The sequence below is a fragment of the Talaromyces stipitatus genome, genomic scaffold (genome assembly GCF_000003125.1).
Source record: "Talaromyces stipitatus ATCC 10500 scf_1105507295541 genomic scaffold, whole genome shotgun sequence".
NCBI classification, from domain to species: Eukaryota; Fungi; Ascomycota; class Eurotiomycetes; order Eurotiales; family Trichocomaceae; genus Talaromyces; species Talaromyces stipitatus.
In genome coordinates, this window is record NW_002990115.1 from 2856745 (window position 1) to 2870656 (window position 13912).

Below are 13912 nucleotides of genomic sequence, written 5' to 3' on the forward strand. Positions count from 1 at the left end.
AGAGATTCTTGAGAGATCTTGTTGAAAATGAAGCTGCGAGATAAACTCAAAGAAGCGAGACAAATCGGGGTTTCGGAATATCGTCCGTGTCAAAGGAGCAAAGAAAGCCGGCTAGACGGGGGAAACAATTAACACACGCTGCATGACACCTCGAATTGGAGGATAAATTGTATGCGTCAGATAAGACTTACACAAGGTTATGTATGAGCAGAAAATAGAGGATACTATGACCGAGGATGGCGAGAGGGGAAAGGTGGTAGCGGACAACGGAGGGGTAGAAACGGGCGGAGAGAAAAGATAAAAGGGAGGATTTGAGGGGAAGAATGGAGGTGAAGGACGAGACACTCGAAGAAGAAGGGAAAAAGAAGAGGGGAAAGGAAGGAGGTAATGGGAGAAATGTAGATGAAGAGGTAGAGTGATGAGGAAAGGTGAGGATAGAGGGAGGAGGACAGGAATAATGTTTGATCAGTGGGGAGGAAGAAGTGAGGAGCAATATTTAGTGGTGGTGGGCTAACATTAAGCTAACTTACTCGCTGGAGAGTGGAGACCAGATGAATCGGTAATACAGACTGCTGCGCACAGCCAATCAGGGACTGTGATTTCACTCATGTTGAGTATTTGGATACAGAATACGGAGTACTGTATTGTACGAAGATTAGCTGCTCATCATTGAGAAAGCACTTTTGCAAAGAAAGATATATCAGAACTGCCATCCTTTAATGTTAATAGCTTCCGAAACATCCGACTATTGGTTTCAAGATATTTCAACTCTTCTTAATGCTTTACGATGTTTCTGCACTTGGACTTGTGAGGTGGTGCAATACATGATTGAAATATACATGTTTTGATACAAAACCACTAGCCCTAATACGGTAAGGGTCTGGGGAAAGCTTAATTACTCCTGATTGGCTCAAGTATGACAGGCCCACTGGCAGTCTGATGTCTTTCCTCTATTTCACTGAGACTATGCTTCGAAGACGACTTTCTGCGCCTTCATCTTGTCAAACAAGTCATACCCCTCAACTGCTTTGGAAAGGGGCATTATCTTGTCCGCCATGAATCTGCAAAGAGGCTGTTAATCATTGACTACAAAAGAGTGTAAAGACGTGTCCAGTACTGACCCTAATAGATGTTGATTTCTCTTCAATGCCTCCAGAGCTTGTGGGAATACCGAGCGCACAGGGCATCGGCCCATTTGAAGTTTCAGATTCTTGCCGTACGCTTCACTGCCGGTCCAGGGAATCTGGGTAGAGTTATTAGTCTGGCTTATCACAACCTTTACCACCAGCAATGAGTCATACCTCAGCATTGTGTACGCCAACGCTACTGATAGTACCCCAAGGACGGAGAAGGTCGAAAGCTGTGCGCAAAGCCGGACTTAATCCCACAACTTCAATAACCACATCGGCACCCCGACCATCCGTCAATTCCTGAACCCGCTTGTCAAGTCCCTCGCGATCTGTCATAAAGTTCCAGGGCTCTGCGCCTAGCTTCTTAGCAAGCTCAAGACGAGGAGTAACAGAGTCTACCGCCAAAAGATGTTTCGGTTTGTATTCAAGCGCATTGACAATGGCGAGCAAACCGACTGGACCGCAACCTATGACAACTACGGTTAAATTTGCGGCTTGGTCCTTTGTATATTCCTTGAACCCGTTGCTGGCAGCAAAGAAGCCCGTTGGATATATATCGGCCATCAAGACGAGGAGTTTCTCGTCAATGCCTTCGGGAGCTTTGGAGACTGTGCTGTCTGCCATTGGAACTCTGACCTGTGATGCCTTTTAATTTCATGGTTTCAATGTTGTAATAGTACGGACATGATCACGTACATATTCAGCCTGGCCACCATCAAGAAGAGGACAACCAAATAAGAGAGAGCTCGCACAACGGGAGGAGAACCCCTGCTTACAGTAGAAGCATGTGCCGCTTCAAATAGTCAGGTGAAAGTCAGTATACCATCATCCACATTCTTTACGTAGGGTCTTAGAAATCATACCATGAAGTCGTAAATGGACTGACGATGACATCTCCAACCTTCAAAGTCTTCACATCGTCCCCGGCCTCGACGACAGTACCCGTAAATTCATGGCCCATAATAAAGCCAGTTTTGGAAGCCTGATGACCACGGAAAACATGGAGCTCGCTGTAATAACAATTCAGTTTCTTCTGTCTTTTCCTCTATGAATTATCTATGGATAAGTGATGGACTCACCTGCCACAAAGAGCGGTATATCTGACCTTGACAATAATATCCGTTGAAGCTTGTATACGTGGTACTGGCCGCTCTTCTACGGCGACTTTGTATGGTCCGTGAAACACGACCGCTTTCATGTTCTCTGGGAGTGCCATATTTGCAAGAAATTTGCGCACTCGTTCAAGCTATATGTAGAGGATTCAACTGCACATTGAGTGGAAATGTAGATCGGAGCAGCTGAAAAGGTAAGACTATATACCTAGGTAGACTTTTAACATTCCCCTCGTTTCGGAATGAATGCCGTGATGTGGGGACAAGCCTGGAAGCAATTGACAGCAAAGCCTCGGCTGACTTTGATTTTTGAAGTTTATATCAGATCATTATCCATAGATTTATATATAATCGAACGTCTTTTTCAGGCGCCGACAGTATGTACGGCAGAGAACTTTTACCTCTCCGAGAAATTCAGAAAGGTGTAACGTCCATCACGGGTAAGTTATAGTTTTGGTAGACATGATAGGACCTTAGTCATCTGTATACAGTTTGCAACGTGAGAGGGCTTTGGGAAGAAATTCTACTTCTCAATATCTTATGTCTACTGTCAATATAGTAAATATGTGTGGAGGATATTGACTTGTCAGCCTGAGAGAAGAGAAACCGCTTCTGATGCGATGAATTTTGAACTTGGACTGAGGATTATGATAGTACCAAAAAGCTCAACGATGATTAAGCTTGTTGGAATTTTCTTCCCAAAACCATTTGCAATCCGTATGGCCCCAGTATTCAATCCACCAGTCTCCAAAACTATCCTGCGCATCATCATCTAGTTTTGGTAACCTCTCATCCCGCTTCAAACCACACAAAGCACAAGCATGGGAAGCCTTGAGCGCACCTTGCTCTGCACTCACAGTAATGACGCGGACTTTGTCCGTGATAACGGGTACAGGTCGTTCACCAGATGCCTGAATCGCCGAATTGAGTGCGGATGCATGATGGCGCCAGGCTTCAAGGACACCAACGGCTTCTTGTTCCTCTTTGATGGATTCACCTCGGCTGATAGAGCTCAGTTTCATTCCACTGCTTTTGCCAGACTGTGCTGGACCAATTTTCATGCTTTGGCTTAATATAGTGTCTCTCTTCCACCGTAAAATGCGGCCTGCGATGACTCGGGAAGCCGCCCGAAGAGTTTGAATAAGATTAGTGATAAATTCAGGATTGGGAGCTGTAGAACCTCGTTTTGAATCATTAAGTTGTCCGCGGAATTGTTCTAAAAGAGATGGTATGATCTGAAGTAGGACCGAGGGCGGGGGAATGTTGGTCGGGCGAACAATGGATTGCGATTGTGAAGATTTTCGTGTTTTAGTAGAAGATGTGCTGATACTGGTTCTCGCCTCTTTTGTAGATGTTGAGATCGGTGTTTGCGATTGGGGCTTCTCTGCAGTCCCATCCTCAAAATCATCCCACTCACCAAAGAAGTCATCCTCAGACGCATTAGGCCGACTTTTGCTCTTAGCAGCGGGCTTTTGACTGAACGCCGGTGATTTCAATGTTTGAAGATGCCTTGAGCTTGGAGCAATCTGCGAGACAATGCTTTGAGTGGACTCTGGCTTGTCTTCGAGTGAAAGGAGATCAACAGACACCGAAACATTAGATACTACTAAATCTGGTCTGCTAATGGACGTAGGCAATGGCTGGATGTCGTTTTCTATATCAAGCAATTGACAACTTGGAGTAAGATTGGCCGTCTCAAATGCACCCCAATCGTCTTCATCATCCTTGCCTGAGCTCACTTCTGCAGCCGCGTCGAATAATACCTCCGCACCTTCCGAGACCGGAGGGAATGTATCTGTATCCAGGGCATATTGAGATCCACTATGATGCTTTTCAGCACCGGAGATTTTGCTTTGAAATCCTAGTGCACTGTCATCTGTAGGCTCTGGCGAAACAAAAGAGTCGAAATCATCGTCAAAGAATGAATCGTTTCCTTGTGACTGATGAGATCCGTGTGTGCTAACTGCGGAACTGGGCTGGTTTGAGTTTGTCCCAAACTCAGCAAGCAAATCTGCAGACATCACAAGCTAATATCTTTTGATATAAAATCAATGTGTATACAGGTGCTGGTAGGATGCTGCTCGGTGGGGTATCATAATGATACGGCAGTTCCTCGCATCGGGAGAACTGTGCGGTAGAACATGAAATTTGAGACCCCCCAAATGAGGCCTATGCTGCACTGAAGCCGAAGAACATGGGATAGCGATTTGTCGAATTTCGTGGTTGTCGATGTTGATTTGGCGATGGCAAAGAGGGAGAGCGACGGGAAGTACAAATTTATGACCACTAGTACTGATACATTCTAGTGCGCTGTTATGTGACGTATATGATACGGTAATTTTACCATAAACTTTGGCTGGCCTTCTCCACGTCATTTGTTGCCCTGGTTCCTCCTTCCGTTATCTGAACTGTTGATTCTTGTGGCATGTAACTTGCCAATTATCACCTAACCACCCTCTTTGATTGCTACAACTGTTCCCTAAGTTTGAAAATTTGAATGATGCCATGAAAACTATTGAAGAAGCCAGGTATGATAGTCATCTGTTTACTCTACGTCTTGACCCATCGCTGATCATCGTGATTAGACGGAGATGGGAAACCCTTCTCGGTTATGGCCAGAGTACATATGATCTGAAACAAGCAATCATATCTGAAGATGGTGAGAACCCATGTGAGACGGGTCTTCGATCGGTCTGCTGGAAGGTGAACATTATTCATGTTTTATGTGGCACATATACTCCGTACAGAATCAGCGACTGACGGTCTTAGATCTTTCTGCTGTGCGATGACCTTGACCGGTCAAAGTGGATAGATCGACTATCGGATACACGCAGTGCTTATGACTCTCTCAGAGAGCACTTTCTCAAGTATATAAAGCACCCAGATGATCTCCAGTCTGCAGTTGACCCCCTCGCTGAGGATGAAGAGGTATGTTCACGATCTTTTCATCTCATAATGCGTAACTAATCTCTTGATGTATACAGTCTCCCTGGCAGGTTTTACGTCAGGATGAAGCTACCAGAGTTGAAATTTATCAAGATGTGGAAAGATGCTTACAGGACAACTTCTTTTTCCGCGAAGCATCAACAAAGTCAATGATGTTAGATATATTGTTTGTTTACTCAAAATTGAACCCCGACCTCGGATACCGACAAGGAATGCATGAATTGCTGGCCCCGATACTGTGGGTAGTAGAGCGCGATGCAGTTGCTTCGCAGTCGTCGAAAATCACACCAGCCGATGCAGCTGACGACGAAAGCGTTATGTTGCAACTCCTAGACGCCAGCTACATTGAAAGCGATTCTTTCAACCTCTTTTGCAGTGTCATGCAGGTTGCTCGGTCATTTTACGAGCACACTGACAACAAAACAGTCAATGGCCAAGCAGAAACGGCACCTATAGTTGCACGTTCTCAGTTCATCCACAATGAATTACTCATGGCTGCGGATCATGAGCTAGCCACACACTTGAACACAATCGAAATTCTACCTCAAATATTTCTGACGTAGGTGTTGCTGCAGATCATGCTATCATAATACCCCAAGTTAACACATGCCTAGTCGTTGGATTCGTTTGCTTTTCGGTCGAGAATTCTCTTTCGACGACACGTTACTGATCTGGGATTTGCTTTTTGCGAATGGCCTGAGGGCAACCTTGATCGACCATATTTGTGTTGCAATGCTTCTTCGCATTAGGTGGCAGCGTAAGTTAATGTTTACTTACTTGATGTAAGTTGCTGAAAGCTAACAGCATTTCCATAGTACTGGAGGTAGACTATTCATCTGCTTTGACGCTACTATTGCGCTATCCTGCGCTCCAAGACCATGGACCGCAGACATTGGTTCATGATGGACTATATCTGGAGCAGAACTTGAGCCCTGCGCGAGGAGCATTTCTTGTATCTAAATATTCAGGTCGCCCTCCAGAGCTTGCAAAAGACCCGCTGCAACTACCGCCTAGGGAACCATCTCCGAGAAAGGTTGACCGTCGAAGTCATTCTCGGAATTTAAGCGGAGGAAGTTCCTCTGGACAGTCCCCAGCTAGAAACAATCAACGGACGCTCGAATCATTATTCCAGGATGTTTCAGAAGGATTGCAGCGCCGAACAGAAGGCTGGGGTGTTGCAAAAGCCGTGCGAGGCGCTGTCAGTGAGGCAAAACGCAATATGGCTCACGCCGAGGTTCCAACGTCCAGAGGTTGGCGTGGCAGTCCTCGATTCGGGACACCGAGACTTGGAGCATCAAGGAGCTCAGATCCAGTGGATCTAGTACAACAGGTGGCTTCTTTGAAGAAACGAGACGACACCCTTGCAGGATTACTGTCAGAAGCGATCCATGATTTGAAGCTTATTAAAGAGTCTACAACGGACCTGGGTCCCGAGGCTACCGAGACACTCGACAGAGCTTTTCAGAAGATCAAGACTGTCCAGACGAACCTTCAAGGCTCAAGCGGAGCAACTGCAATAAAGCCCACATCTTTCACAACGGAGGATGAGAAGGTCGCTCCCAACAGGCCGGAAACGATCAAAAGAGAAGTAGAGAAGCCGGAGGCAATACAACACCGACCTACGGAAACGGCACCGGTCAGCGAAAGCAAAATGGCTGAGCAGCAAGCAAATGTATCGAATGCAGACACGGAATCTGGAACAGTTTCCTCCACCTCTTTCCGTACACCTGCTCTTTCTCCACCGCCTCGTTCGGCGCATACACCACTACCTAGGCGGCCTTTGGCACAATCCGAGTTCTCATGGATGTTAGGCGAGAATACACATCGATCTAGTTTTGTCAGCTCCACGTCACTTCCACCAGATCAAAGCAGACAAAGTGAGTCACGATCGCGACAAGGATCTCTTTTTGGAGATGGTCGAGATGGGAAGCGGGAGCAGTCTCAGAAGGAGGAAGATAGCCTATCTCTGAATGATTTCACCTAGGGTGGTATGACCTAACCTATCACATGCCATCGCATATCTGTTATTTTTCAGAACTCTAATATAAACCTATATATACATATTTTTACTTTGTCACTTCCTCTTCTTGACTTCGCAATCTGGACAGGGTCCTTAGCCTGCATTTGACTTGGTCGCTTGACGAAGTGTAGTATTAGATGCAAGCTGTCCAACCTCCGGGTACACACCACCTGCATTTCCAGCCTGTACACGATCTTGATTTTCTTATCTCGCATGTGCAATTTGTGGGCAGGCTGTCCAAGTTGATTCCAACCACCGCGTCATATGTAACTGTTGATAGTCGAGCTGGTATGCTACAAGTACCCACTTGCCAGGGTATAGTCCGATTCTCTACATCTTCCATTCAGTACGAATCCATATCCAATCTTTATTCCATGTCCACCAAATGTCTCGCTATTCAAATTATGTTTAGTTCAAAGTCTGAACAGAGAAGTCAAACCGAAAAGGAAGAAGTCAAAGGATCGTCCGCGGCGAAAAGCCACACAGCTCGGTCACCGGAGTAGTCGGGACGCATACAAGATCAAAGTGGGCCTTCTTTTTTTTTTTTTTTTGATAAAGTAATATTTGGACATCATATGTGACTTATTTCGGGGGGGTTTTTTTTTTCATTATCAGAGTTTACGATACGCAAGACTGTAGAACCGGTAGTAATTTCTTTATTTGGTTTGTGTTGCAGGCTGTGTGGGCTTTTGAGGTTCTTTAATCATCATGTGTGGATTTTGGGCCAGTATTACTGTACGCATAAGACTCACCAGAGGAGCGAGCCATCAAAGTGGTTGTCAGAGAGCGCACGAAGCGGCTATTGAGTCAGGGAACCATGACAGTTATCTTCCCTGTAAATTCTTTGTTGCATGAATATCCTTCATACTCAAGTCATCAATTAGCTATACTGTTCAATAAGTTAGCAGTGTGCCTATCAGACATCCACTGTTGACCACGACGCTTGGCAGCCCCTCTTGTGCCTAATTCCTCAGGTTGACCACTTAACTAGTAAAGGGATCAACCTCGACGGTATCCTTCCCCCGCAATGCATTTTTCCTCCTTTCTCAATCATTCATACATCCTTATACAGCACAGCAGAGCTCACTTATCTCTCTTTACACTAGTCTAGTTCAGTCACCCTTGATTCGTTCCTTCTATACTTTGAACAATTCAGTCGGAGCTCCCGGGCGGGGGCGCGTTTGACTCCAATTTCAACCTTTTGACTACGTATTTACGAACCGTGCTAGACTTTCCTGTCTTCAGAAAGCCGACAGTGACTGAGATTGGGATTTTCATCGGCGACAAGTTTTATAATAATATATTGACAGACGATTAATCCGCCCATGCATACCTCAACTTCTCTACACCAGGCTTGACACTTTCTCGCTGTGGAGCTTGTCTCCGATATTTTTTCCAACCCTTTGCCTCGCATCTGTCGCAGTTAGGGGGAAGGGGGCTTGATACGAAGCCACCATAATGACTGGACGCGGAAGACAGCACGATGGTGAGTGAAATCTTTGATCGATCATCCCAAATTATTCCGGGGATGTTTTCTTTTTATCTCCGAGCAAGCTACTACTCTCAAAAATAAGTGGAATGATGTTTCACACTGTCCACTGTCCACTGCCGCGATAAGATAGGGTAGCGGCAGGAGCTGTTGATTGGCTTTTGTCGCGTATCGAGCATTCCAATGTATGCGTGAGAGATGTACGAGGGTCTAGGCTAATGCATCGGCGAGGAAAAAAATTTAGAAAAAGGAGATCTCAGTCCTCTGTCGTCGCCCGCTCTCGGTGCACTTTCGTCTTCACCGGAACAGACCATATTCAATCTCAAAGATCGAAGCGATGGGAATCTCTCTATTCCCTCTCCCGGAGACCCGTTGAGGCTCTCAATGGATACCTCGACTTCGTCGAATGACTATGATCAGCTCAGTCGGTAAGGCTATATAGCCTTTAGAATGAGGATCTCCCTTTGGGCTCGCTTTCCCCTCGCAAGTATCCGGAGTCTGACGCAGATTTCTTGATTTAGGTCACCTTTACTCGAGCCTGACGCTGGTCTCGGTCCCTCCGGCTTAGACCGTATACGACAGCAGCCGCTATCTCGAGTATTTACGCTTCCAAACCCTTCCACGTCGTCTGTGGGCCAGCACAATTCTCCCCCGCATCGGTCGAGTGTGTCTTCCAGAGCTCCATCAGTATATGGCCCAACAGCAGGCGGATCAATACCTCCCTTCGAAGATCTACACCGCTTCCCTTCCGAATCTCTGCATTCGTTCTCTTTCGCTCAGCGGTCCGAGGAATTGCTTGCTACTCGACAGAACATTCTCAAGCGGTCAATAGATTTTATGAAAGATCGATTGGGTTGGGCGGCTACTAGTCCCGGAGTTGTCAATGCTCAGGCTCGAATAAGTGGCGACAGCGAATTCCAGGGTATGGTCGATCTGCTATCCAAAGCTAGTGTGTTGGACCGAGATTCACAAGGCCGACAATCAGGCAGTCTAGGGCCTATCACCAGTCCGCCGGAAGTCGAATCGGATAACGTTTTCGAGAGGTCTTTTCATAGTCCCACACTTCCCAGTCATAGCACCCCGTTTCCGAGTTACCCTGGGGATGCCGCCGAAGCTGTCGATGATAGTCAACTTTTGAGTCCCTTCTATGATGACAACGTATACTCGCGCCGAAGAGATCTGAGATCTGCTCCGGCTTCCAGGCGGGTCAGTTTGAAACGTACATTTACCGATCTGAGTTCGTTGTCTCTACAAAGTAAACTCATGGAAACATTGGCACAACCGTATTCTGCTAACGACTCTCTGTCTGCCTCCGGATACAACCTAGGGCTGGGTATTGGTCCTACACTTCATACTCACAGCAGCAAATGGACGCCGGTCTCTCAAGCCGTCTTCAGGACAGAGTCAAAGGCTCCGTGGACGATAATCGCCGCCAACGATCTAGCTTGTCTCGTTTTCGGAGTTACGCAGTCGGAAGTCCGAAAGTTGAGCATACTTGAGGTGGTTCAAGAAGAGCGGCGACAGTGGCTTGAATCGAAGCTTCAGGACCCAACGACTGACGCGACAGCGAAGTTCCCGAATTCGAACATTAAACCACGCTTCAATATGCCCAAGGGTAATGGGGTCACAGCACAGCTGTTGAGTAAACCGTCGTCTCGCCAAAAGGCTGGTCGTAGGGCTCAAACAGATGATGGTTATGGATCGAGTACGAGGAACGCACGAAAACCGAACCATGCAGCAAACAAGTCTCGCGGAGTGCTTTTGTGCGGCGATGTTGTTCCTATCCAGAAGCGTAACGGTACAACCGGGTCGGCTAGTTTATGGGTAATGGAAAAGCGTGGCGGTTTGATCTGGGTCCTTGAAGAAATCACGGAAAATGTGGCATATCTTACCTATGATGAGAATGGACACATGACAAAAGTCGAGGGCGATACCGAGGATATTTGGGGCCACGAGGTTGCGAAGCTCGATACCCCCATTACGGAGCTCTTCCCAAAGCTACCGGCGGAATGCGTCGGTAATTTCGAGCGACTGGTCGACCTGAAATATTTTGGCGCATGTGGCCCGGGAAAAAGCAACATTCCAACGACGGTAACGAAGAACCCTAACGGGGATACAAGGTCGTTACGTGTGTCTAGTTTTCCTCACGTCGCCGGTATGATGGTCCTGTCGTCATCCACGCTTAATGTTATCAGTTCGAATTCGGTCTTTTCCTCTGCCCTCTTTGGACAGGAGCGCCCTGAAGGGCATCACATTTCCGAGCTTATTCCCGATTTTGAGAAGCTTCTCAGTACTTTGACGGAGGAAGATAAAGTGTCGCTCGTTGACGGTATGGTGATCCCGGAGCATAGTTTCCGACGCGCGCGGGATCTCTTGTTACTTCGAGAAAACAGAGCCAACGCCGTCTCCATCTTTCTCGAGTCTGAAGGTCTGCCAGCGAGACATCGAGACGGATCTCAGCTCTCTATCGATGTTCAAATGCGGATAGTCAAGAGCGAAACCGTTTTCCCCGATACTCAGAGTAAACGGGAAGACGCGTCACTGGATAACCATAGCGATCATGATGATGAATCGGCGGATACAATCGCAGTAACTGAAGTCGTTTATGCTCTGTGGGTTACGTACTCTAGGCAGATACACGCTGGAAACCCCAGCGCTCTCTCGGCCAATGACCAGGCAACAACGGAAAGAAAGCCAACCACATCCATTCACCAAACCCGGTCGGGACAACGTACGCCCTCGCCAACTCCAACATTGCCGTCGCATTCTAATACTCCATCGTTGGATAATAAAACTCCGCTGTCTTTACTCAGTCATAAACTCAATGAGGCGGCATCTACGCCGCTGGCTGATCGATCTATGCCTGAACCAGTTCGCGCAACCCCCTTGATCAAAGAGCCGCCTAAGAAACGAACGATTTCCGATTATGTCATTATCGAGGAGATGGGGCAAGGAGCGTACGGACAGGTCAAACTCGCCCGACTGAAAAAGAATCCAACCAAGAAGATGGTCCTTAAGTATGTCACCAAGAAGCGCATTTTGGTGGATACCTGGACCCGCGATCGACGACTAGGAACCGTTCCACTCGAGATTCACGTTCTGGACTATCTTCGACGAGATGGTCTCCGACACCCGAACATTGTGGAGATGGAGGGGTTCTTTGAGGACGAGATCAATTACTATATCGAGATGGTTCCACATGGCCTTCCGGGTATGGACTTATTCGATTACATCGAGCTCAAATCCAACATGGATGAAGGAGAATGTCGAAACATTTTCAAACAGGTGGTTGGTGCTATTCATCACCTGCACACCAAGGCTTTGGTGGTACATCGAGACATTAAAGACGAGAACGTCGTGCTCGACGGCGAAGGACGGATCAAGTTGATTGATTTTGGGAGCGCAGCATATATCAAGAATGGGCCCTTTGACGTATTCGTGGGTACTATTGGTAAGTTCTCTGTCTTTTTTTTTCCGGAGACTGTTACTAAGTCCTGTAGATTATGCAGCACCCGAAGTCCTTCAAGGCAAATCCTACCGCGGCAAAGAACAAGACGTTTGGGCTCTAGGTATCCTTCTTTATACCATTGTCTACAAGGAGAATCCATTTTACAACGTCGACGAAATTCTCGATCACCCGCTTCGAGTACCCTTTCTACCATTTTCGGAGGACTGCATCGATCTTATTCGCAGAATGCTCGACCGGGATGTCGACAATCGAATCACGATATCCGAAGTGGCTGAACACCCTTGGATGGTTACGATTTAACTGAGCACGTGTTTGCTCAATTACGACAACGGTGCTGTCATATATTCTTTTCTTATTTTTCGCCTATGACTTATTTTTCTGTTATGACCCTGATCCGACATTGATGAACACAAACACTCACCTACGATTGACGATACTCGTCTGTATGTTCGCATACACAAGTGATAAGAGATACTTGATAAAGGACGAACGAAAGAAAGGAGAACGAAGGAGAGAAAATCGATCGAGTAGAGTGTGCTTTTCTCATTGGATAGAAGCATCAAAACGCAAGATACCCATTGGTCTGCTATTCACGGTCTTTTCATGCTAGTGTTATTTTTTTTTATCCATATCTATATTTCATGGTTTATTGTATTTTTCCTCCTTGATGTTTTTGTCATACTACATAAAAAATGGAATCATATGAGATGGCGTTGTTATAATTGCTTTGGTACCTTAGGTGTCTATGTCTAAGCCAAATTTGCCTCGTTCCGAACTAGACATATCTCTTCTAGTCATAAGCAGCTATATAGAGCATATCGACGAAGACATTGCGAAAGAACAACTCTTATCTTCAACAAATAAAAAGAATTTAACAAAGGATCAGGCGAACATTTGTATTTATCTTTTCCGTTAATCGAGGCTCTAACTCTCCTGACTGACTCGCTCAGGCGACGTGCTCGCGTGCTTTTTATCTCGGGTCACTGCCACAATAGATCACGCCAACCAACAACTTGTAAAGAGACGGGGCCCATTCAGTTCGTAACCGGTGGTGTGTGTGTTTGGTTGTAACTTTGTGGCAACTTTCTCTACTGTAACAGTAGTAGTGTCTGAGCACGCACACTCTTTGCGTGTTTGCATGACATTTCGCTCGATTCCTCCAGATTTCGTATTTGGCATAGAGTTTGTTAGCCCCAAAACCAACTTATCGATAACGAATGAGACGGTGCGCTAGACTATCGATAAGTGCTGATAAGGACCCAATCAACGTGGGGGACTAAGAGATAACGTTTGTGCGTATTACCGATACACTCATATTCTTTTCTGGTAGTTGTTTCAGTCAGATGGAGGGATTATTATGTCGTATGTGTTTAGCTGAGCATGTACTGTATACCTGGACATGACAGCGTACGGCGTACAGAAGGAAAGTAGAGTGTACCGTTCCCAACAGTTCTCCACTGCCCCCGCTCCTTCCCTCCTTCCCCTCTGTCATGTCCGATTTATCACTTTTGACACCTTTATTTTCCTTCTCTCTGTTCTTCTTTTCAACTCATCCTCAGGACTTCGTCTCACAATCAAACTCAGAAGACAAGAAGAGACAGTAAAACCCACACGCACCGATATATCGATCTTGTTTCGTTTCAACTCCAATCCGCATCGCTTGTTTCTACCCTGACTTTCCAAGCATTATTCCCCGAACCACGGATCCACGCCAACGAATCGCTGCACACTCTCCAGCCCACCGAG

General features: G+C 46.5%; 4 protein-coding genes across 4 annotated transcripts, besides 1 other annotated feature; 2 read left to right on the top strand and 2 right to left on the bottom strand.

Moving 5' to 3' along the window:
- The first annotated feature begins 286 nt into the window (after nt 1–286).
- Nucleotides 287–455: a sequence feature (GA-rich).
- Nucleotides 456–755: 300 nt separating this feature from the next.
- Nucleotides 756–2381, bottom strand: TSTA_033870 (alcohol dehydrogenase, zinc-containing, putative). Its single transcript, XM_002480534.1, has 6 exons — nt 2210–2381; nt 1994–2140; nt 1827–1923; nt 1302–1766; nt 1122–1243; nt 756–1061 (listed from the first exon to the last, which is right to left on the bottom strand). Exons 1-6 carry the CDS (start codon nt 2344–2346, stop codon nt 965–967), a joined length of 1065 nt encoding a protein of 354 aa, XP_002480579.1. The 5' UTR covers nt 2347–2381; the 3' UTR covers nt 756–964.
- A 526-nt stretch (nt 2382–2907) lies between these two features.
- Nucleotides 2908–4263, bottom strand: TSTA_033880 (uncharacterized protein; the record flags this gene model as incomplete). Its single annotated transcript, XM_002480535.1, has 2 exons — nt 2908–4182; nt 4207–4263. 2 exons carry the CDS (start codon nt 4261–4263, stop codon nt 2908–2910), a joined length of 1332 nt encoding a protein of 443 aa, XP_002480580.1.
- Nucleotides 4264–4747: 484 nt separating this feature from the next.
- TSTA_033890 (TBC domain protein, putative) lies at nt 4748–7172 on the top strand (the record flags this gene model as incomplete). The annotated part of the gene is made up of 5 exons (XM_002480536.1): nt 4748–4945; nt 5012–5170; nt 5227–5747; nt 5803–5945; nt 6004–7172. The coding sequence occupies 5 exons, from the start codon at nt 4748–4750 to the stop codon at nt 7170–7172; spliced, it is 2190 nt and encodes a 729-aa protein (XP_002480581.1).
- Nucleotides 7173–8666: 1494 nt separating this feature from the next.
- TSTA_033900 (serine/threonine protein kinase, putative) lies at nt 8667–13021 on the top strand (the record flags this gene model as incomplete). Its single annotated transcript, XM_002480537.1, has 4 exons — nt 8667–8694; nt 8942–9125; nt 9219–12148; nt 12198–13021. The coding sequence occupies 4 exons, from the start codon at nt 8667–8669 to the stop codon at nt 12464–12466; spliced, it is 3411 nt and encodes a 1136-aa protein (XP_002480582.1). The 3' UTR covers nt 12467–13021.
- Nucleotides 13022–13912: the final 891 nt, after the last annotated feature.

What these genes read in the sequence shown, in the direction of transcription:
- TSTA_033870 (XM_002480534.1), bottom strand. Translation starts at nt 2,346, where the DNA reads ATGGCACTCCCAGAGAACATGAAAGCGGTCGTGTTTCACGGACCATAC. An exon ending in AGTCCATTTACGACTTCATG is followed by an intron (nt 1,924 to 1,993) that starts GTATGATTTCTA and finishes GACTATTTGAAG; the next exon opens with CGGCACATGCTTCTACTGTA. An exon ending in TTGGCGTACACAATGCTGAG is followed by an intron (nt 1,244 to 1,301) that starts GTATGACTCATT and finishes AACTCTACCCAG; the next exon opens with ATTCCCTGGACCGGCAGTGA.